The sequence below is a fragment of the Acipenser ruthenus genome, chromosome 5 (assembly GCF_902713425.1).
Source record: "Acipenser ruthenus chromosome 5, fAciRut3.2 maternal haplotype, whole genome shotgun sequence".
Lineage (NCBI taxonomy): Eukaryota > Metazoa > Chordata > Actinopteri > Acipenseriformes > Acipenseridae > Acipenser > Acipenser ruthenus.
The window spans coordinates 37,889,465-37,914,908 of record NC_081193.1 but is presented as its reverse complement, the minus strand read 5'-3'; the positions used below and the strand labels follow the sequence as shown (position 1 = coordinate 37,914,908).

Sequence of the window (25,444 nt, the reverse complement as noted above, 5' to 3'; positions counted from 1 at the left end):
TTAATATGAGGCAAAAGTACAGAATGTCACCTTTTATTTCCGGTGGTTTCAAGACATACATGTTTTACCAACTAAGAATAACAGCACTTTTAGAGTTCCATCCCCCCATTTTATGTGAGCATAAGTATTGGGACAGTTCAACTTAAAGCAAATATAGGAAGTATAAAAGCTAGTATTTAGTCGCAAATCCCTTGCATGCAATAACAGCAGTGATTTCAGGTTGTAACACAACAAACTGTGAAAACATCAATGGCACTATATATATATATATATATATATATATATATATATATATATATATATATATATATATATATATGCCCTAAATTTAAAATCAGCTTTTTAATCATGTACCTTTGATACCGTTTTTAGTTTAACGCAATACAATTTCAGTTAATATGCTTTAACTATAACAACCAATGGTCCATTATCACACAATTAAACTTCTCTGTGCCTATGCAGCAGTGTTGGCAGCTTAAATGCAAGTATGATCTGTCAGTTTTAAAGGTGCACAATAAGACATGACATTTATTTTGAATTAAATATATTTGATGTAATAAAAATGTGTCTTTTGTACAGGCATCCCTTTATATAGTTATCTGACACTGAAGGGTTTATACAGCTATGGCCAAATGGTTTGCATCACCTAGAATTTTAGGATTGAGACATAATTCAAATAAAAACTACATGAACATAATTTAGATATTTTATTTAATGTCATGTAATCAAACAAACTACATAATGATATTGCTAAAGTCTACTGGAAGCCGTAATAGTAGTACAGTGTTTCATGTTAGATTTAAAAATGTCACATTTGTCAGTTTTTTTTTTAGTACAGTAATCTGTCGCGTATCCACATGTCACATATCCACACGTCACGGTTTATCTGCCATGATCAAGCTCTTCAGCAACGTTAGTTTATTATTGAACACAGAAGATTAGTTCACAGATTGTAGATCCTACCAAACTTTTCATACACTGTGTTATATGTGATCTGTGCGCTACCATTGCTGGTAGTGTCACGTGAGCTGTTCAGTGTGTTGATATGTAAGTAAATCCCGTTCGCCTACAGGGCGTATCAACTTCAACCTCCGTCCGATCTCCTGCCTGTCACTCAGCAGCGAACGCACACACCCACACGGCTACTCTGTCACAAGCATTAAAATCCTGTATCTTTCTAAACAAGGGATTTAGGGGAGCTCCTTAATAAAAGCTGAATCTCAAAACAATAATTGTATGAATATAGTAATTGTTACAGCTGTGTATAATGGTATTTAAAACATGATTAAATTATCCACCTTTTTACATAGTCAACCTTACTCTGGTCCCACTGCAGTTGGATACGCGATGGATTACTGTATAAGGAAAACTGCAAAGCGGTATGTAATTCAATATATTAACGTAACATTATTTAGCAGGATTCATTCGAGTTTATGAAGCAAAATGTGTTAATTCTATAGGGTGATGCAAATCTTTTGGTCACAGCCATAGGTTAGTCCCCATTATTGGTCTAACTTGTTCCACTTGTTCTGATCAGTTAAACCAATTACCGGGATCATCTGTTTGGTACGCTGCAATCAGGATGAAGTTAGTACGGATTTGCAGGATTTTCTAGGCGGATAATTTAATCATGTTTTAAATACCATTATACACAGCTGTAACAATTACTATATTCACACAATTATTGTTTTGAGATTCAGCTTTTATTAGGGAGCTACCCTAAATCCCTTGTTTAGAAAGATACAGGATTTTAATGCTTGTGAAATCACTGGTATGCTGTTGTTTTGTTTATCTTTTTATTTCGCTCTTTGAGGAAGTTTGTTTTTGTTAAAACCTTTTATTTATTTTTGTTGTTTAAAAATAAAACGGTGCACACCGCGTCTCTTTAACTGCAGTACTACCTGGTGTCAGTTTTTTCCCTTCCTGCTTCTGGCCTGACGTCACCACAACGTCACCCTGCCACAGTAGGGTAATTGCTTGTCATCAACTTCAGTCTCCTAATTTCATACTCTTAATTTCATAAGTATTCCTCTCAACACCCCCATGATGAAAGCAGACAAAAACATGGCCCTCATTCCTCAGAGGCTGGATTGCCACCGACCAAGGCAGCGTCCGGGTAGACATGAAGGCACAGCATGCTGAGAATCACTGAGTTACGATTTTAGCCTGCCACAGAACACTGACCCGGCCACATACAACTGTACATCTCTTTCAGGTGAAGCAAGACTTCAAGAGTTGGAAGAAGAACTTGGAAGAATCAAGTGGGACATCGTAGGACTAAGCAAAGTATGGCGGAAAGATGAAGGACTACACAACTCAAGAGTGGACATCTTCTCTTCTACTGAGGCACTACAGATGGATGAACAGGAGGTGTTGGAGTCATCCAAGAGAATAAAAAATAACATAGTAGAGATTGACAGCGTGTCAGAAATGTCTGAAAGACTGATAGTTAAAGTTTCAAGGAAGTATGAACTTCAGATCATCCAATTCGGTTGAAGAAGTCAAAGAGTTTTATGAAGAAATACAAGAACTACACGAAAATAGGAAGAGCCACTATAAGTTCATCATTGGTGACTTCAACGCCAAAATAGGAGCCCATCAAGAAGACGTGAATTCGGTTGGCAAATTTGGACATGGCGACAGGAACGAGAGGGATGACAGACTAGTCAAATTTGCAGAGAACAAGAACTTATTCATCATGAACACCTTCTTCCAGAAGAAAACCATCAGGAAATGGACATGGAGAGGACCCAACGGAGTGAAGAATGAAACTGACTACATACTCATCAACACCATACAAGATGTCTCAGTGCTAAACAATTTTAACACAGGAAGTGACCACAGACTTGTAAGATGCAAAATACAACTAAACACAGCAGTGGAGAGAGCGAAACTCGTGATGACAAAATCCAACACAATCAACGGAGAAATGCTCCAGAAGCAAAGCCTGGTGTTTCAACTGGAACTGAAGAAGATATTCAGTGCTCTTCAAGATCTGCAAAAAGATGAAGCAATCAAGGTAAACAAAATCAATACGCAAGTAACTGCAGAAACAGCAAAACACATCGCTGGAACACAGAGTATAAAATGCGACCAGAAGATCACGCAAGAGACAAAATACCTCATGAAAAAAAAAGAAGGGAAATGAAACAAACAGAAGCTCTGAAGTCAAAGATTGAATACATTGAGCTCTGCAAGACAGTAAGAAAGCACATTATTCAGGATATACGGTAGTTCAACTGTAGGCTGGTAGAGAAAATTGTTGAAAACAACCGAAGCATGAAGAAAGCAAAACAAAGACTAATTGTCGGGGAAAAAAGATTTTAGCAATCAAACAAGAGGACGGGACTGTCATCAAGAACCGCAAATTGATTTTGAAGAGAATCGAAGACTTTTACAGAAAATTATATCAAGATGAAAAGAGCAATAGCAGATGATGAAGACGAGATGGAAAAAATGCAACCCAAGGAAGATGTTCTACCGGAAGAAGTGAAACATACTATCAAACATATGAAGACAGGAAAGGCACCTGGAGAAGATGGCATAACGATTGACATTGTGAAAGAAGGAGGTGAAGAACTGACAAAAATACTGTCAAGTATTTTTACAGATTGTATTAAGCAAAAGAAAGTGCCAAACAACTGGAACAACGCATCGGTGATACTTTTACAGAAAAGGAGATAAAGAAGACCTCAAGAACTACAGACCTATTAACCTATAGTTAACTTCCTATAATATACAACATTTTTACCAAGATACTCACCAACAGACTTCAAGATAAATTTGACTCGGCACAATCAAGTGAGCAAGCAGGATTTAGGAGTGGATTTAGCACAATGGATCATCTTCAAGTTGTATGGCAAGTGATTCAAACCAGCAAAGAGTACAAACTACCACTTTGCTTGGGATTCATCGACTATGAAAAAGCCTTTGACTCTGTTTACACAAGATCTGTATTAAGCTATCTGAAAAAAACAATGAATTGAGAAAGCATACAGAGACTTGATCAGCATCATATACAAGAATGAAACATCCACAGTAAGACTCCATAAAAACAACGACAAAATTATCAAGGAGATACAATTTCCCCAAAGCTCTTCACCGCCACCTTAGAAGACATTTTCAAAACACTGGATTGGGAAAATAAGGGGCTGAAGATCAATGAAGCCTACTTGAATTGCCTACGATTTGCTGACAACATCCTCATATTTACAATGTGCCCAGAAGAATTACAAACAACAATATAAGAACTACACGAGGCTAGCATCAAAGCGGGTTTGAAAATGAACCTGAAGTCATGTTCAATAAATATACCACACCACCAGCAATTGAAGTCAATGGGATCAAGCTTGAAGAAGTCAATAACTACTTAGGACAGTTAGTTTTGGCAACAGAGAACCAAATATGCAAAATCAACAGAAGAGCAAAAATGGGCTGGAGTGCCTTTGGAAGATTAAGCATGTTTCTGAAAGGGAAACTACCCTTATGCCTCAAGAGGAAAGTCTTCGGCCAATGCGTGCTCCAGTGCTAACTTACGGATGCGAAACCTGCAAAATGCAAAAAAGACTCAAAAATGACAAACGACTCAACGGAGTATGGAAAGATGCATGCTAGAAATAACAAGAAGAGACAGGAAAAGGAAGGAATGGATAAGAGCACAAACAAAAGTGCAATGTTATTATATGAGCGAAAAAACTGAAATGGCAGTGGGCCGGACATGTAGCAAGAAGAACAGATCATCGCTAGACCAAGGAGATACTAGACTGGATCCCAAGAGATATAAAGCAACCCAGAAGAAGACCTCCAGGAAGATGGCAAGATGAAATTAGGAATCACGCCAGAGCAACATGGATGAGGAACGCAGGCTTTTGTGGAAGAATCTTGGGGAGGCCTTCATCCAGCAGTGGATTGAAAAAGGCTGAAGATGATGATATATATGCACACACACACTAACGCACACAGTGACGGCTCGTCATAAGAGGCTATGGAGGCTAAGCCTATATGTAATTATGTAAAAGTTAAAAAAAAGCTTACTCAACGTCATGCTTTCCAAGGTCTACTGTATTGCTATTGGCTAATGTAGCTTCAAAATAGGTGGGATTCTGTGTCTTCCACCTGAAATCACCCTCTGTCTGTCACGTTTTAATGTATTTGTATTGGCTACACGATGCAAGCTTGCGGCTAGCCTCTACCACTCATAATTAGGCTTAATCTTGACGTGTCTGTTGCCAGGCAGATTATGGGTCACGTGGGCTACTCGCTTAATTTTCAATTTCCACACAGTACACTGTAGATTTTTTAAATTCATACGCTATTTCCTAAATTGGACCTTCTTAAACAGGAACCTTTTTAATTGCTCATGGTACGAAAAAACAAAATGGTTGACTGCGAGTATTCGCAGTTTGGTTTTTCAAACCGGCTCTTCATCTTCCCAGTGGATTTCTGTGGGCTACAGTGATTTCAAAAATCTTCCACAGGCTGTAAAAATATTATTTTTACAAATTACATCAGTCAAGATTCATCAATCAAGTCAGTCCATGATGTTTTTGTTATATTCAGTTGCTTGCCTTGTGTGCTGCTTATACTATATTACTGTATTACATTTCTTATTCAATTACGAAGTACCTTTTGAAACGTGCAACGTTTTATTGCGTATAAAAAAAAATATATTTAGCCTCCCCACTTATTAAAGTCAGGAGTCGCTACTACAGCACACACATATGTTACTGTTAAAGTTAGAAACACTGAAATCTAAGACTATCCAGCCCAAAATTGGTTAATACTAGAATTATAAAGATGATTTAAGAAATAACTTATTTATGTCATTAACAGTGAAATACAGATGTGGACGGTTCCAGTGTGAAACAAAAAACGAAAGCTCCCTCAATTTTCAGTAACAAACAAGTCACAGATTGTATAGCATTCTGTCACATGCTTGATTACAATGGTCCCCCAAGAACACCCTGTATTAAACATCTTCTCCTTATGTAATATGTGGCTTTACGTGCTTGAAGACAAATCCACCTACCTCAGTCACCTTAGCTGAACCTAAGCAGAGTTTCATACAGGTGAGTATTTGCAGTATTTGAAGTCTTAATGGTATAAAATCTCAATATCCCCTAAATACTGAGAACAATATCTTATTTTATTACGCCATACTTTGCGGGGTAAAAAAAAAACAAAAAAAAACAGCCAAATATATTGATCTTTACATCAAAATGCATTTTTTTTTTTTTTTTAAAGAAAATCCTTCAATAAATCGGGGTTGCTGGTTACTTGTTTTGTAACATTACATTTTTGTCATAAAAAAATGTTGAAAATAGCATTTTGGTGTAAAGACCTTAATAATCCTCTTCCATTAAAATGTTACATTGTTCAAAAAAGCAGGTTCTGTGTGCCTGGATGAACAGTACAGTATGTGTCTCCTTTGTAATAACTGCACCACCACCTTACCGGCTTTGCCATCAGTCGTGGGATCCATGATGACAAACTCTGGGCGCAGCTTGCTGATGCGTCTTCCCTTGAGAATGGGCACCAGGCCGCCCAGGTACTCCAGATAGAGTGTGTAGCACGGGCCACCCACCTCGGGGTTGTCCTCTGTGCGCTTCATACTGCAGTGCAGCCGCTCGTTCCCTGCTGTTGGGTAGCTCACAAAGTCCCGCATATTGTTTGTGTCGGGGATGGGAGGCTGCAATAAGCAAGAGAGTGTTCTCTCTGATAATCAGACAAGAGGAATGACTTGTTCATCAAGCACCAGAGATCTTTTATTTGAAGATGGAGAGCACCTTTTTTAAAATGTTTTTGGAATAGTTAGTTATTTAATTCAGGAAGTGTTTAAGACAGACAACAGTTTATGACAGTTTCATGAATATTAAATGCAGGTAATTAGAAATTCAGAGTAATTCCTTTGAACATGATATTTTGACGTCAGGTATTAAATGAAACAAGACGGTTAATAATGTGTTAATTTCACAACAAGAAAAGCTGCATTTCCATCATCTTTACAACTGAGTACCAGTCTATAGCAATGCACGTCTGCAGTGAGTGATTTTAAAAATGAAATACCTGTTTAAATTACTCACGAGTTTAAGCTTTTAGTTTGGGAGTATGGTATTGCCCGTTGCAGCAAGGCACGATTGTATGTTGTACTTTCTATCTGCTAGCCATGTTTTTTGTATAATCTTTAATTAAACCATTTCAATTAATTTGTCTTATATACAGAGTTCTATCAATGACTAAAACCGATGGGTATCCTATTCTATTGTTTGCAAAAAGTGGCATAAAAGAAGCGAGTTGCTGGTACCTTGATTGTTGGTATGAAGGCAGTGGTGAGGTCTGAGCAGAGGCGGGACGGCAGTGTCAACTTGCTGATATCCTTTTCTTCATGCAGAGCGCTAGCTGTGGCCTGCTGGCACAGGAGTTGCAGGTTGGCGATCTTGTGTTCGACCCGAACAACGTACAGCGCCGGTCCACAAGCCAGAAACAGCCGTGAGTCTCTGTGTCCCCAGCATATTGTAGTTATGGGCCGCTGCAAAGAGACAATCATATATCATCACTATGCATCATATTGGTTGATCCGATTGCACAATTTTGCCAGTGCTTTCAAGGAAGCTTTTAAAACCTCCAGACAGGTAGAAAATCTCTTAGTTTGTCAAGCAAAACAGAGCGTGAATTTTGGATTGATATTATGCATATGCTAGAAACAGCAAGTTGGGTACTCTGTTTTTCCCATCTTGGCAATTAGGGAGAACATTTCTTACAAAACATTTAGAAATGTTCAACATTTACCTACAGTGGTAGCCACGGTCATGAACAGGGATCATAGGAATCCGTTTGCTGCGGAATGCGTCGGAGAATTTTTTGTTCTACACTTGGGGTGGGGCAAAAAACATGCAAGGCATTTTTTTGTTTGTTTGAGAACCAAATCAATACACTTATCATATAGTTTAATCATCAACACAGACAATGTTGCTTTAAATTTAAGTAAACATACTTTTCAATAAAACTGCTTCTGGTGTACAGAGGTCAAGGATGAACAAGGCGCACTGTCACATTCACGCTGAAACGTAGCTGCAGTTTACTTCAGTATCCAGTGCATTGTTACTATTGAACAAGCTGCTTAAAGATGCCGAAAACAAGAAAAAATCACCCCTAAGATTGGGTCAATGAGTTTGGCCATCCAGATAGCAAAGACTAGCTCGGAGATAAACTAATATCAATACTATTTCTGGGTTTTTATTATTTTTACACAGAAGTATTTGTAGTGTTTAAAGTACAATTTGTTTATATTATTGGTTGATGGCACTGGTGAGCTAACCTCCTTGGAATGTAAAAATATACCATGCTTGTCCTTAACAGGCAATTTTAGCCTTTTATTTAAATTGCAGAATAACGCGGATTTGTATTTTTTTTTTAAATCTGAGAATTTGTTTATTTTTTTATTGCGGAAAACTAGGATCCCTGGTTCATGAACCACAATATTAACCCAGATATGCCTGAATTTATTTCTCTTAGTGTCGCAATTTCTTATGAAGCTGACAGTAAGTAACGTACGAAATCATGGATTCAGCGTCAAACCGAATGAAACCCATAAAAAAGCAAACTCAGCTGCCTGGTTTACACATTTTCTACACATCAGTATGAAAAACAGTACCTCTTTGGATGTTTTTTTCTCTAAAGAGAACATTTGGGAAAACAAATATTTTTTAAAACTGCTGTCGTCGAACAGTGAATTTATGGATAGAATTATCTCCAATTCTTCTAGCCCATGGCATCAAAAATACTATGCATGAAAAGTACTAAAATCTAACAGCTATGAATCACTATATCAGGGGAGGGGGAAGGCATTACCATGATATAAGAAGAAATAAAATCACTAAACATTCATACCTAGAGTTGGCTTCTTCTAAAAGAAATGCGTTATAGATTGGTTTCTTCGTTTCATTTTTGAGTATGTACAGTACCGAACCGTCCACTAAATAATATACTGGACTACTCTACACTACACAGAGGCAAATGCATGATAAAAAAAAAATATAAGAATATCTTATTGGCCCTGGAGCACCCACAGAGTTATCAGACTCCACTTTATATAAATCAAATTTCAGACATTCAACTGATTTGCACCCTCTTTTTTTTACGGGCCTGAACGATAAAGCATTAAGCTACAGTATATTCAACATATTTTATTATCCATGAACAGTTTGACATATTAGGTTGTTTGTATGTTTTTGATTAAGTTCAGCTCCTTTGTGGATTCCCGCGTGCGATGAGAGTGCTGCAGCATCTTGTCTACCGTAGGACCAAAGGTATGCCCTGGTTTTCTGTGTGCCTGGGAAAGCCAGAGCTGCCTACATGTAGCTATCAGCGTAGCCAGGTTCCTGCCTACAGCCTGCCCGTTGAGCTTTGACACATGAAGCAGGTTCTCATTAACCAGCTCATCCAGCTGTTGTGGTGAGGGCCTGTGACTGCCAGAGAGGGACCCCAGCAAATAGAACTGGTAGGCTACCAGAATACTATTATAGTTGTCCAGCCATGCGGCAAACGCTTGAGGATCACCTCTGAGACCCTGCACTGCTTGTTCGGACACATAGCATCCTTGGACAGGAGCGCTAAATTACCCTGTGGCAGAGCAGGGCTCTGCCCTTGGAAATATTGGCATGGGTGGGATTAAATTATCCTCCCTGCCCAGGTTTATTGTGTCAGGTGGGAATCATTAGTAATCAATTAGCACCCAGCCACCTGACATAAAAGGAGGCCTCAGCTCCTCAGTAAGAGAGAGGTAGCTGAGGAAGCAAGCAGGTTGTTGTTTTTTTTTGTTGCTTGCTGGGTTTTTCTTTGTGTGCTTTTTTAAATTTTGTATTCCAGTGAAGGCAAAGCTCAGCCTGGAAGCCTTATTTTTGCAAGTTTTACTTTGTGATTATTGTTTGTGTTTTAAAAACCTTTTGTTTGGCCCTCGTGCCTGTTTATTTTGTGTTTTTTATTTAATAAAAGTCTTTTGTTTGAACTGCAGTCTGTCTCTGGGCCTCATCCCTTGCGCCACCCTGTCACATAACCGTCTGTACTAAAGCGGCAATTGAAGCCTCCACCAGCTTCTCAGCATCATGCACCCTATATAGGGTGTCCACCGACGGGAAAACAGCAGGAGCTGTAGCCTGATGACCGAGGACGACTGGTTCTCAAAATGAAAATCTGGGTGCACTGGGGGGGACACGGGGGAGGTGGTAGGCTCATCATCAAAGATGGACTGTCTTGCCTTGTCTTGTGCCTTGTCTTGTGCATGCCAGGGCACTTGCAAGACTGCATTGGCCCTCCATTGGCCCTCTTGATCAGCGGTAGAAGCTCTGCTGATAGGGAGAGCTTAACCGCAGAGGACTGCTGTCTGACTCCACGCCCTCAGAGGGGAATGCCAGGTCCTGTTCGTCCCCTTCATCTGTGGCCAATCTGTGCTCGTAGCCCCTTGGGGCCCCAAGGGGACAGGCGGGTCAGGCAGCGTTTAACGTTCACGCAGTAATTCTGCTAGAACTGTTCCTTGGTGTGAAACAGCTGCTCAGAGCTTTTCCATCTGCTTTGAGTCAGCTGATCGTTTGGAAGGCGACTCTTCTCTTCTCGGGGGAGGAAAAGGAGAGGCAGAGGAAGATGAAGAAGACTGTGAAGACAGTTCCCTGCGTAGGCTACCTTCCCAGGTGCGTCATCCGGTCTCCCTTGGCACAGAGCCATGAGGTGAAGATGCAACCACCTATCTAACAGAGGGTGATGGGGAAGAGCGCTGTGCAGGAGTAAGGAACGCAGAGCGCTCTGTAGAGCTGCGGGAGAGATGTTTCTCCAGCGTGCTCTTAGAGAAAGGTGCACAAAACTTCACCAGTGCCTCCTTAGCGTGTTCTGGCCCCAGGCAGGAAGAGCATCTGCCGTGCTTGTCCTTAACAGGCAGACTGCCCTTGTATGTGTCGCAGGGATAAAACCCAGGCATGATGCAAGAAGCAAGCAATGCAGTTTACAGTATACAGACGTACAGGTGCTGCCTCAATCTGCTTATAGATAGCAACCAGTCAGGCCAAGACCCGAACAAGACCGTTTTGGTACCGGACCAGGGGCGTAAGCACTGGTCGGTAGCGGGCCCTGTAGGCCCGGGTAGAAACCAGGTCGGTACCCGGACGGTACTTGATCGGTTCAGTGACTTTAGCACTGGGCCAGTATGGAACAGTACTAGGTCGGAACCAGGACGGTACCGGGACAATACCGCGTCGGTTATGTACCGGTTCGGTGACTTTAGCACCGGGTCGGAACCAGTTCGGTACTGGGTTGGTTCGATATCGGTTCAGTGACTTTAGCACCAGGTGAGTACGGTATGGGGTCGGAAACCGAGACGGTACCAGGTCGGGGTGGTACTGGGGAGGTTCAGTGCCTTTAGCACCGGGTTGGCACCGGTGCAGTAACCTCAGTCCCGGTTCGGTACTGGGTTGGGAGAATGGAGCGGGTCGGTGACCTTGGTTACGGTACTGTACGGGTCCACCGGTTCGCAGTTACCACGGGTAGCAATGTACAGGGATGGCCACCTGTGCAAGCCCCTGGTCAGTACCACCACACAAGACTGAGGGAAGCCTGCTTGTTAGAGGTACTAACAGCCTTTCGCAATGCTGATGCAAAAGCAGTCACCAAAGCAGCAGCAAGATACTGTGGGAAAGACTGCAAACAATCTCAACCGAACCACTTATCTTGGTCCAGCAGCTGTGTGAGTATTTCTGTTAAAAAAAAACACAGAAAATACAACAGGAGAGAAATGTTTCTCCACAGAAAACAATAACACAATTACAGTTCACAAAATAAACGTTTCGTAATTTAAAAACGAGAATTGTATTTAACTCCAGCTGGAGCTATGCAGTCTGGGGGGAGAACAAAGACAGATGACTTATGTTGCTTGATCCCTTGGAAGGAGCAACTCAAGCTGCTGGCTTCACGCAGCGCACAAGGCCGCTGCGGGACGTAACGAACAGGCTGCAGTTCACAATATACTCGTAATTATTTAAAAAAAAAAAAAAACTATTGCAACGTAAATAAATTATTGCATAAATTATGTAAAACACTAATTAGCGAAAATTATACAGTCATAATCAACAAGTACTTATCTGATACCAGGCTCCTCCTGTCAGGTTAGTCTTGAAAGGAAAAATGGCACTGAGATGTGTGCTCGCAGTCTTCTTATGTCCACGGGGCGAGCCATGACTGTGTCACAGGTTTGGTCAAGCAGCTTTGGTATAATTATTCAGGTTTCCGGGTCTTTAGGAGGTAAATACCCATGCGGAAATGGTTACATTTCGTACCTGAATGAGAACTGTACATTCTCGCATTCAATATAACTAAACCAAAAGCCATCTATTGTGTGCCCCTGTTCTGTCCCTTTTAAGCCATCTATGACATCTCCTCTTTGAAACTTCAACTCAGATGACTGAGGCAGAGTGAATCTGTAAATCTCACAGTAACTGCTTTGGCTCAGTCATCATTTGAAGTACAGTGTTTCTGGCTCATCATGAGCTGCTAGACTAAACAGAGCATTCACTTATAAATTATTCATTTACGGGAAACTCAGTTATTCAAAAGACAAACACACAAAATGCTTTGCTTCCAAGTGCAAGGGTAAATAATGATTTTCTTTCCAACAGCAAATCAACCCAACAAAAATATTTCTGACTGTGTGTGGCAAAGTGGTAAAGACGTGCAGGTGAGTGCAGTGCAGAGCACAGTAATCACACAGACAACGTTTGTACAGGTGCAAGGGTGTTTAATTTAATAAATGTCCAGAGCCTTAAGGCAAACCTGCAAATAATAACAGTGTTGGAAGTGGTACAGCGGTGTGTATCACTTCGGTTTGTAATCCCACGGGTTTGACCCGTAACCCAAAGTCCCGTTCCGTCACCCACACAAAACACAAAACACAAAACACAGACACAATTTAGACAGTGAGTGATTTTAGTGCTAGTGGTGAAAACAAAGACAGTTCCTGTAGTGGAAAGGTGCGTGGTGAAGTCCGGGTTTTTCGCTGGCCTGCGGCTGCAGCTCCGGATCGTGCTCAGTAATCTTCAGTGACAAATAACACACAAGACACACAGTGTTAATACACAGACACGAAAACACTCACGGTTTATTCACAGTACGGGCTCCTTCTCGGTTAGTTAACTTAACCATATGCAAAGGAACAGATCACTCAAGCCATGACCCTATTTATACCCTCGCCCATGACCCCAAGGTTAACGAGCGCATCCGCTCCTCCAGTCCTCGGATGCCATGCCGCTTACCGTCCAGGTCAATGAGCTTGGGTGCCGTGGCTCCGCCCCCATCCTAAATGACCGACTTCCATCTACCCTACGGAATAAATTGTCGTGCCATTTAATTAAGGGTACTCTGTTCCTCGTGCACCGTGCCCTCACAGGTCGAGAGGGAGATCTAACACCAAGAATCTTTCGATCTCTGTCACACTGTGCAATCCTGCCACACACACTTACAAATCTCACCTACAAACTCACTAAAACAAAGTACATCTGCACTCATTCAAGATACAGCAGGATCTGCAGGGGAAGGACCTTTTTACAGTACAGTAGCTGAATCAGAACTTATACATCTTAATGATGTAAACTATAAATGCAGTTGGGTTTGGTATATTATGTAGCTATTGTTTTCCATTACCTTACTGTGTGGTACTAAGGTCGAACAAACACAGTAATAACACCATTTTTAAAAAGGTAAATGTTACACCATCTACAGTTACAGTTGCACATCCCTAAAGGCCACTTCTTAAACCATCTCACTTCAGAAACGCAGCTTTTTAAGTGGCTGAAATAGAACATTATTTAGTAAGCCTGTTAAATATCAATCCAAGCTGAAAACTATAGGGAATGACAGAGAACACGCAAATACGACAATAAACAGGTAAGAAATTAAATATTAAAAATAACCCGTTTCACCTTGAGAACTCATTGCCTATGCCTTCTGTATTTGTGGGTCCCTAAGCTAAAATTAGAGTTTTAAAGAGTGCATACTGTAATTCTATTATTTTCAATCATCCCTGTATAATACAGAACTTGCCATCCAACACAGGATCGATAGCCCTGCCCACCAGTCTTGAGTCGTGAGTCTTGAGCACTGCTATATTTAAATTGTAACTATCTCAACAATGCCAGAACATCGTGTTCCTTTCCAGCACTTGAAGTTGAGTTGGTTTTTGTTTGTTTTATTTATAAACTAAGAAACTAAGTGGATATAATATTGTTCTAGTTTTCAGACTACAACCGTCATTATCAATGAATGTGTTGTTTTGATGTGATAGCACTAGCACAAATTTAGGTGGGCGATGCTGCGTGAGTAAAGGTTTATGACTGGTCACCAACCTCTGAACCATCATGTAATGGGGATTATGCAATCAGGTTGGCTTCTGTATTTTATTCAATCTCTATATGTAATATCAAAAAAACACTGCCACTGCAATGTATGCAAGCCATTTTCTAGAAAGAGAATACCAGAACAATCTATGCTGCCATGAAGGTCTTCCGGTTCACATTTAAACAATTATTTGTGTTCTTACTCTAACTATGTTCTCAAGACACACGTCTTCAGACAACACCTGTCAAACTCAACTCTTCCCTTCTGGACAATATAGCCTTTAATGAACTTTAACTTGCACTTATCTGCTCCCTATTTTACTGTATTTAATCCTACACTTAACCCAATCTGTAGTATTTTGTATTTCACTTGCACTTGTATCTAACCCTGATGTAAATATCAACACTGTTATCTGCTCTTGAACTGCCCCGACATCAAATCGTACTGTGTTTTGTATTTGCTCTTATTAGGACTGAAGTCATTGTATTTTGTATCTTGCTCTTAATTGTACTGTAATTCTTGATATGTATTTTTTGTATACAACCATATGTCACCCAGGGTAAGGGCATCTGCTAAGAAATACATAAGAAGAAGTTGTTCTTCTGCTTGGTCATCTCGGCTGTAATGTCTATACCAACATCTTAAATCGACCCTGATGAGCTGTTTATGCCATTTTTCTTCTTGAGATTTCACAGCAGTTAGTGTACTCCCCTGTGTTATCAGAACTGCGGCAGCTGTGCCTGTGGGTTCAGGTGACATGCAGCGCTGCACTTTCTTTTGCTTATCACTCATTACTTCTAACTTATCTGCAGTTCGGTGCTAGGTAACGAAACAGTGAAGCTAGGTAAAGTGACACAATAAACACCAATTTCCGCTAGACAGAAAAAATACCTTATCTTTAAGCAAATGAGCAAACAATTACTGGATTTTTATTAATTTTATTTAATATGTGGCTGTTGATTTAACTGAGAATCATTAACATAATGTTGCTGTATTCGTATTACTGGCCATGAAAAACATTTTAAAATACCCTTTCAAGAAACAAAATGAAAAATATACAATCTTGTTGTACTTAAAGACTTTAAATTAAATACTGGATGTGTGTATTACTGCTTTCTAGAAATACTGTAATCAGTTTCCAAGTCAAATACAAAAAAAATATTATTATTATTATTATTATTATTATTATTATTATTATTATTATTATTATTATTATTATTATTCCCAAAGCTAAGCTAAGCTTCAAAACATTATTAACACATAGGCTTGGAATGATTTGATTTTAGCGGTAAATTACAGTAAACGATGATTTCACTGCTCACATATAAATGATTTAATTGATAAATTAAGAAAAATGTTGCTTGCGAGTCTCACCTTAATGTGTATAAAACATGTTGTAATGAATGCTGCATAAAGCATGTATTTACAGATCTGCTAAAAGTTAGGCTCTGGCATTAGCGGACTGGAGCTGCAGATAGTTTATGCAGCATTCATTAAAGTGGGGTCAAAATTGAGGAAGAGCATAAACGCAATTACGTTTGTGGCAGGCGGCTCAACAGCACTGTACAGTAATATAGGCCACGTTTGTTGTTCTATTTCAATAATGGGTCACAAAAGAAAATCACTGGAGTAATATTGCAGTGAATACCCTGACCATGAATTTGAAAGAAACTCAAGCAAAGTTAACCCAGGCTTCAATGGAAGCCTGTCTGGGAAGAATGAGACCAAAAGGAGGCTTGGTGGGACAGTGGTTACAGAAAGGGGATTGTTACCAGGAGGTTCCCAGTTTAATCCCACTGTGTGTGACCCTGAGCAAGTCACTTAACCTCCTTGTTCTCCGTCCTTCGGATGAGACGTAAAACCAAGGTCTTACTGTTAGTGACTTTGCAGTAGCTGTTGTGATGCATATTTCACCCCCTAGTCTTTGTAAGTTGCTTTGGATAAAAGTGTCTGCTAAATGACTAATTATTAATAATAATAATAATAATAATAATAATAATAATAATAATAATAATAAAAGGAGGAAGAAGTTGTAGATTTTCCACACGACCTGGTACGCACGTTGTCCTTTCAGGCGATTCCAATGAATGCTGTCTGTGGTTCAAGCTTTTTTTATTAGCTATGCTTCGCAAGTATGCATTGGCAGTGCACACTTGCCCAGAAAGTCTTTGCTATCCACCAGCTGCAATTAAAGATCTTTTGAGTGGTGAGAAATTATCTTTAGTAATTGATGAAACCCCAGGGCCTGGGCAGCTCAATGTTTTGTAATACAATAAGGACATTAGCTCAAATTTGGAGAGCTTTCGAAAAAAAATTTCTATTGCCCAAACTTCCTAGCTGTGGGAACTAAAATTTATGGGCAAAATCCTGTGATTCAGACATTTGAATTAGGCTTGTTACAAACTGACTAGCAAATGAATGCTTAAAACAGGTATGATTTGTTTGTTTAATGATATTGTGTAAATTATGACATGTGATCTTCACAATCTGTGTTTTACCAGTTTATAAAACTTTAACTTTAACCCTTTAAGGACTGTGATTGTGTAACATGGTTCTTTCCCCCTTATTACTGATAATAATGGATTTAAGAACTATTTTATTTATAAATGTTTATTTTGAGAAAATAAAACCGAGAGTAGTGTCCATTATTGCTTATAGACCCTATAAGAATAAACGTTTATTATGGCACTGCAATAACTCAGGTGAAACAATGTCTAGTAATTTGCCCAAACATTAATATTTTTCAACAAAACTTTCAGGAAGTATTCTAAGGTCCCTCAGGTCATAGAATAACACAGTAATAAGAAAATACTTAACGTTTAAAATTATATATATATATATATATATATATATATATATATATATATATATATGCAGTAGAGAGTTAATTATCCGATCTTTGATCAACCGTACTGTTTAATCAACTGAACGCACCTGTAATCGCATGATAAATTACTTTTGGTGTATAACGCACACCGCTTCTGCTGCTAAAACGGCTATGAGACTTAGCTGCCAAAAAAAGGATCAGCAGAGTGAGGCAAATGAAAGTTACAGAATTATTCAGACCACCTAAACCTTAGATGGAGTGCTTTAAATTGTTGCAGTTAAGGAAATTCTTGATTTCGTCAGTAAGGGCTGGAGATCAAAGTATAGAAACATTTTACTGAATTTCTTTTTTTAAGTTTAATGATTCCTAAAGTTCTGTAATGTGTCAAAGTTGTACCGAATTGTATTATTTGATGATTTTCAAAGTTTGGTATATGGTACGTTTAATGACAGTATTTCATTACCTTAACTGGAGGTGTTAACACTAGAACCTCCATGCAGGTCAATTTAGCCCATTTTGGATTTAAAATGTTAATTACTCTTCCGTTGTAAATCGTATGTGTGTGTCCATTTTTTACGTTTCCTAAATATATGAATTAAATATCCAGACGGCGTTTGATAGCCAGAATCGCAAAAATAATAAAGTTATAAACAGTTCTACCTAGAACCGCCACATGGGTCAATGTGACCCATGCATTACAATACATGGCTTTTTTTTTAATATAACGTAAGATATTACTTTTTTTTATTTTTGTAAATGCAGCAAACAAGAAACTCCCCCTCCTCCTAGCACACGTGTTTTTTTATTTTTTATTTTTGTTTGTAGACTGACTACGATACAGAGATTGCTATGATTGTGGATTTGTCAAGATGCAAACTTAGTGAAAGCCTCGCTGGTTGTTCCACAAATGCAACTGGGAATATATCAGAAGGAAATATTTAATCTTGAAATTAGTCATTTTGATTGGAATACAGTAAGCTGCACTCAGATGCATACAGCAAACTGAAATGACAGGTAGGATAACAACTTAGGTGCCTAATATGAAACGTATGTTATATATTCTTTTTTATATTACTATTAGAAAAAAAAAAAAAAACATTTTGGTTTTACAGGTTTGTATGTACCAGTTTACATGTGTTTACACAATAGTGTTCAATGGAACCGAGTCTGTTTACAACACAGCTCCTGGATGCAGGCACAGTCAGCTGGCAGACGCGTACGCTCCTCCATAGAGTACAATGCAGCCGTCATAGCGGAAGTAGTGTTATATTTTCTTTTTATGTAGTATTAGAAACAATGATTTTGGTTTTTAGTTTTGTGTGTACATGTACCCGTTTACACCTGTACACGGGTATATGTACATACCCATTTCTACATATGTACATACCCGGATATGATTTATTCATGTCGCTCTCTCTCTCTCGCCCTTTTTTTTTGTTAGGACGTGTTGTTGTGGTTGTTCCAACCCGTTGTTTATTGTCTACCTGTTATTTTTTAGTCAAAACCTTTCACTATGACAAAGTAAAACATATTTATTTGTTTGATTTATTTGTGGTAAAAATGATTTGTCTGTATGTTGTCAGTGTTCATTACATACATACAAACATGTAGTTTTCAGCTTGTTTGTACGCTGTACTCGTAATAATCAAGCACATGCAGTAGAAAAAAAAAACTCACTCCCGTAGGACCGGCAGTGCATTTTAGAACTCACTACTCAAAGGGTTAATACCTGTTCGAATATCCATACAAATCGATTATACAAACTACTATCGGTCCCAATTAGTTTGGATAATTGACTGTATAGCCTGTTGAAAAAGCTAAATGTTTTTATGGTTTCTGAAAAAAAATGACACATAATATTGCGCAACTGTCACCATTTTAAATTGATAAAGATAGAAAAAAAAACTTAAAAATAATATTGATATCATCTGTCGAAATTATACACACTATTAACACATTTGAAAGAAAAGAGCTTGTCCCCACAAGATGGTGCTGTTTCAAGAGGGTGCACCTAGTAGGCTCAACAAGTATTTCCAAGGAAGTTGTTTAAAAAATGATTGTATCACAATGATCTCTGTGTAAGAGATTGGTTTGTTCTGCTGACCCAAGCAACATAGAAACCAGGAGTTCACTTTATGAGTGGAGTTTATCATACGAGGTAAAAAATTCTGTTCCGTCAATTGTGCCCTAAGAGCATCCCCTCTCACCTGGGCTGGGGTCTCCAGTGTGTAGATATGCTCTCCACGGACGTTGTAAAATTTAACAAGCGCGTTCCTTAAGAGGTGGGCACAACCGGGGTCTGTTGGAAGGCTCTGCCTCTCAATCCCTGCCACTGCCAGAAGATCTCCCTGTGCGCACCACTGAACAACGACATCTGATAATAAACACAGAGAAACAACTTAAACAACATAAACACTTACCAAATCTTTTTCAGTACAGTCGGTAGGTGTATTCATGACACAGATAGGCAAGAATGGTTAAAGATGATCAAGTCTAATTTTACTGAACAGTCTTTTTTTTTTTTAATGTATTTATTTATTTATTTTTGGTGACTGTAGTATATACGTACCCTTCAGTCCTGAGCGGATAACAGCAGGAGACAGGTCATCATAGTTGTTCATTAGACTGATGTCGCCGGACGTAAAGCTGACTGTTAGCAGGGGTTTCATGTTCTGTACTGGAATTGGATAGACAGTCGGACCATCTAGGAAATCAAATAACCATTCCATTAATAATGATAAAAAATAAACATTCCACCAGAATAAGAGATGATAACTGGGTCAGGTTCCTTTTTTAACTACTAGAAGTTCTTGAGGGTCAGAAAGGTCTCCACCCTTTTACCTAACTAAATGTTTTCCTCTAAATTTATGGAAAAATATATACATGTGTTCCAAGCTATTCATTATTAGCTGTTCATATAAATGCTAAACTAAAAGCTGTTTGCATCGAACAAGTTATACAGTATGTAATGAATACAATCAATATACATATTATTAAATTATTATTGGGCAGATTTGAACAAGGACACATTCCTGTCAGCAATAAGGGATTTGCACATGTATAGTGAGTGTGTGCAAGGTCATTAACAGTGCACAGTGAACCCTGGGGCTGCGCTTCTTAGTCTTAAACACCAAACTGTTCTTGTTGTGTGTTGAGTATTCTTTTAATTTACATTTCAGATATTTCAATTTTTTTGTCTCTGCTCTAACTTAAGCTTTACACTCTAGACCAGTGGTTCTCAAACTTTTTGACCTCGCCCCCCTTCCTCTTGTCTGTGGTACTTGGATTTTAGCTGTTACTGTGACAAAGAGAGAAAGAGTCTAAACTGTAAATCTCCCTCCTGACCAGAAAGGGCGCTGTGTAAGGTGGACGGTATGCTTCACGGTAATAATAATAATAATAATAATAATAATAATAATAATAATAATAATAATAATAATAATAATAAACTTTATTTTGCATAGCACCCTTAAAAGCAATCATCTCAGAGCGCTTCACAATTAATAGTACAGCAATAAAATTAAAAGATTATACATAAAAAAGCACAAGGAAATAAAACAATCATAAAAATCATAAAAACGCCTTTCTAAAAAAGTAAGTCTTTAAATTAGCTTTAAAAACACTCAAAGAAGCTGAGTCCCTGATCTCTAGTGGAATTGAGTTCCATAATTTGGCGAACAGGCGGGACACACAGCAGTCCGAGAGCAGCAGAGCGGAGGTTGCAAGTATGAGTGTAAAAAGATAAAAGATCTGACAGATAAGTCGGAGCTAGCCCATGAAGAGCCTTATATGTCAGCATTAAAATTTTAAAATCAATTCTGAATCTGATAGGCAGCCAGTGCAAGGCCTCCAATACAGGAATAACGTAATCTCTTCAGCGGGACCGAGACAAAATTCTGGCTGCAGAGTTTTGGACAAATTGAATTTTAGTGTGGATGCTATTAGACACCCCAGCAAGCAGGGCGTTACAGTAATCGATCCTGGAGAAAACAAAAGCATGAACCAGTTTTTCAGCTGCAGGTAGAGAAAGCATGGGACGCAGTCTGTCAATATTTCAAAGGTGTAAAAAAGAAACCTTGACAGTATTCAGCACATGCGATTCAAAAGTTAACCCAGGATTGAAAATCACCCCCAAATTTTTCATCTTAGAACTGACCTCTAGCAATGTTCCATCAACAGACAGATTTAAAGCATTGGTTTTTCCTAGCTGGCGGGGAGTACCTAACAGCATTACCTCAGTCTTGTCACAGTTAAGATGTAAAAAATTTTGCGACATCCAATTTTTTATATCAGAGATACAGGCAGTTAGGGCAGAGGCAGCAACATTGATATCAGGTTTAGAATTAATATAGATTTGAGTGTCGTCTACGTAAAAATGATAGCGTATGCCATGAGACCTTAAAATGTGGCCGAGGGGAAACATATCAACACTGAATAACAGGGGGCCGAGGACAGAGCCTTGCGGGACGGTGGGCAGAAACCCGAAGTCGGTCATCTTGGTGGAAGCGCGTAGCTGCACGTACACGAAACAAATCTATTGCGATCGGCTACAGGGCAGGGAGCGATTGGAGAAAGGCTGGTGCCGGGCAGATACTCCCTCTTACGATGAAACTAATCATCCAGCCGGAGCCTGTAGTTTGTTATTTTTGTTTCTGCAGATGCGTAGCACGGAGATCAGGAGTTGCAGCCTAGGAACCAGCTCACCATTACGATTCACCGTTTAAATGCAACTGTCACAGGCACTCGGATCACTTCCCCATCACAATGCACAGTTTCGTGCACGGAGGAAACCCGCCGTGTTTTTGGACTAGTTTTCTTTTGTAAATAATTCAATCATTTAAACAAACATGGACTGTTTTGGGAGTATTACAGTGTACTGTGTGTATTATTTGATATTCACCACTCACCACCTTCTCACAGTTACTTAATTAAATCCTTGTAACGGCTAGATGAATCGGCCAGATTCACAGACCCCGATTAGCACTGATCTTGGACAACTGATAACAGTAAATAAAAACAATGAAAAAAAATCTTAATTGGCTTTTTTTGTGCATATTTTCGAATAAGGATCAGGATTTTCTTTGCATTGTATGTTTTGCAAAGTGAAGTAAATCAGAGGTCTTTTTGGCCTTGTTAGTGACTTCTTTCTTTAAACAATAATTATATGAATACTGCTCAGCTACAGCCCAGTCACCTACAACAGCAGAAGTTACAAGTTCAGCCAAGAATAATGTGTTTGTTGCAGTATCTTTCTACCAGAACCCTGTAATTATAGCTTAAGGTGACATTGTCAGGTGTCTTCCAGCGCTATAGCATTACAGTAGCTTCTTCCAATCTTTCCATGTTGCCTAAAATGGAGCTATTTTTATTATTTTTTAAGATTAATCAATTTGTCACAAGCTATGCCCTAACAAAAGCAAACATTTGTCATTCTCTTTGAACCATGTAAAGCTGGGTGCTGCCCTGACAGCAATACCTTTTCTAAAATACATCCTTGCTTTTCAACCCCCATCAACTGTACTCACTTAGACCTACCGTGCTATTTAAAAATAAATAAATAAATAAATAAATAAATAAATAAATAAATAAAAACACATCATGATACCTTGTGGTGGGGAATAGTCATCTGAGTCAGTGTCACTCTCACTGCTGTCCTCCACCAGGAAGCTGGGGTAGTTCCAGGACATGCTCACAATGCCGTCCGACTCGTGGAGGAGCACGTGAGCCAGCATCCGCCCGTGGCAGTCCATCACAATCACCTGGCCATCCAAGGTGCCAAACAGCACCTGTAGGGGAAGACAACAAGACCAAGCTATCACTTGGAAGCCTGATCACCGGGGTCATCTGGAGACTTTGTGCAGCAAATAAAACATGTTTTTCCTTCCAGTCACTAAACACCATAAGTTCTATTTAGAAAGCACTGTTTTTAGTGCAGCCTAGCTGAAAATCTCTGCTCGTAAAAGGCTACCCACATCTCCCTCACAAAACGTGCTTATCTTACCAAGGGTTAAACTGAACAGCACACTGTTGGCCCTGGTGGCTCACACGAGTGACTCCTCAACCACCTTTTAAAAAGCACAGATTGAGTGAATGCATGTTCGTGTTTTCAGCCTTCTTAAGTCTATTTTTGTAACACATTAGTGGAATCTGGTTGTGCACATCTCATTTGAATATGCATGTACTAAAGAACTAGACAATAGTACAATTAGACATACAGTAGAATAATGGTTGTTCAAGTATCTCCATTCCTAGTATTTAGAAACTCACCCAGTAGTCATCATTAATACAACAAATGGAAATTAATCCTTTGTCTGTTTGGATGTTGAATTTGCCAGTAAGAATAATAACCACCTAGTGATGGCTGCCATTTAAAGAGCAAGTAGCTTCAAATGACATTCTAACATTGTTTTATTTCACTTTCCCTTTACCATTATTATATTTGAGTGCCATTGTTTGAATATTGAGTTTTGTTAAATTGTTCTGTATGACCTTGGGAAAGTGCTTTAAACTGTTTTGAAAATGTTTCCATTACTTCTAATTTCTCTTGCACTTCTTCTTTCATAGTGAGTTTCCATGGCTACCAGGAGCATCCAATCTTGACCCCTCACTGAACCTGCTTTGTTTTTAGAAAATGCAGCTTCTGCCTCTAGTCGAGTAATAATTAGATGTGTCAATTTAACAGTATTATCGTAACACTAACTTTATATCTCATTTCTGTACTGTACTTGTTAGCTCAGACACAGGAATCATTAACAGAATCTGATGATTTGGGTTTAGAACAGCATCACTGACATTTTGTCTAAAACTAAGGAAGGATTGCAAATATCATAGAAAGGCAAGAAAACAAAAAAGAAAATGGAAAAGAAAATGTAAGCTGCCTGCTCCATGTCAGGCAACAAGTTATCAAAATATGAGTCAGTGCTGTGTTCGTGGTGTCATGGAAACTAATGCAGGAGCATCGATGGGCAGAATGAGCTCTCGTACATACGCTTTCTTATGTTCTAATCCACCAGACAACATCAATAAACTCAAATGTATGTGCTCTACTTATTAACTATGCTTTTATATATATAAGACACACAGTCCAGCTGTTGGCATAATACAGAATAACAAATAAAAATCCCTAATAGCAAAACATAATCACAACCCAACAGAATTATCTATGGCTCTTAATGACATGCTACATTACCCATAATACAGTGTTTTTTTGTTTTGTTTTGTTTTTTAATTTATACAGTAGAATGTAATCAAAATACGACACATTTAGTTAAATATAGCTTTCCCGGGTTACATTTACTTCAGCCCGGAGTTTCAGCATTTGTATTCAGACTAACAGCTCTGTTATAGTTTAGCCATAATGTTGTCACGTAAAAAAAAAAGATAAATCTGAGTACCTCATTACAGGGTTAAATGAGCTGTAAACTGATTAAACCAGAAATCTTTCACAACCATTAAACACCTGCCTAAAATCCCTTATCTATAGCTACCAACCGTTTCGTCTGTGCACATCAGATTAAAAAACTCCCACAAAAACTGATCAAAGATATTAGTTGAAATATTTTGTAGTTCATATCTTCTCGTTGTTTCATTAATTTTATTATGCCTTGATCAGATATTCTCTTTTTTATATAGATACGTCACTTATGCATATTGATGGGGGCTGCATGTTTCAGAAAAGACATTTAGATTTACATTACAATCCCAAATCTTTCTTGAAAGACCATAATCACAGTTCATCTTTACTAATGTGGACAACACAGCTCTGATCAGCAGTTATACCCTGTTTCCATACCACCAGACATGATGGAGAATGTTTTCTGATCTCTGTGTCTGGATCACAGTAGATAAATTGTGGCCCTGGAATTAAAGGGTTCTAACAGTTTCAGTACATTTTTAATTATGAAAGTCCCTGGTGATCAAAAGGTGTCCCTAATAAAAGAAAAAGAAGAAAAAGTAGTACCTGTTGGTCATCCGGTGTCCATATTCCACAAGTGATCTGGCTCTCCAGGTTGATCTCTGAAGACCAGTGCCTTTGTCCACTAACCGACCCAACCAGTACAAAGCCATCCCGGTATGAAATAAGAGCTTGGGTCCCATCATGGCTCCACGTAAAGTCGCTCACCTTCAGAACAAACCAAGGCAAAACTTAAAACCAATTTGTGCCACGATTATTATGTTCAAATTAGCACTACGATATAACAAATGTGTATCACTGTTCAAGAAAGCTTTTTCTGTTAACATAGT

At 38.9% G+C, this 25,444-nt stretch overlaps 1 protein-coding gene across 2 annotated transcripts in view; it reads right to left on the bottom strand.

Annotated features, from left to right (window-relative positions):
• The window catches only part of LOC117403345 (tubby-related protein 4-like), an 81,740-nt gene that overhangs the window by 9,664 nt on the left and 46,632 nt on the right, over positions 1 to 25,444 (bottom strand). For both annotated transcript variants that reach the window (XM_034005423.3, XM_059024143.1), the window contains exons 4-9: positions 25,161 to 25,322; positions 22,806 to 22,986; positions 19,770 to 19,904; positions 19,408 to 19,574; positions 7,304 to 7,528; positions 6,454 to 6,688 (exon numbers count right to left, since the gene is read on the bottom strand). In XM_034005423.3, the coding sequence (XP_033861314.1) occupies positions 6,454 to 6,688; positions 7,304 to 7,528; positions 19,408 to 19,574; positions 19,770 to 19,904; positions 22,806 to 22,986; positions 25,161 to 25,322 (1,105 nt within the window). The remainder of the gene's footprint in view (positions 1 to 6,453; positions 6,689 to 7,303; positions 7,529 to 19,407; positions 19,575 to 19,769; positions 19,905 to 22,805; positions 22,987 to 25,160; positions 25,323 to 25,444) is intronic.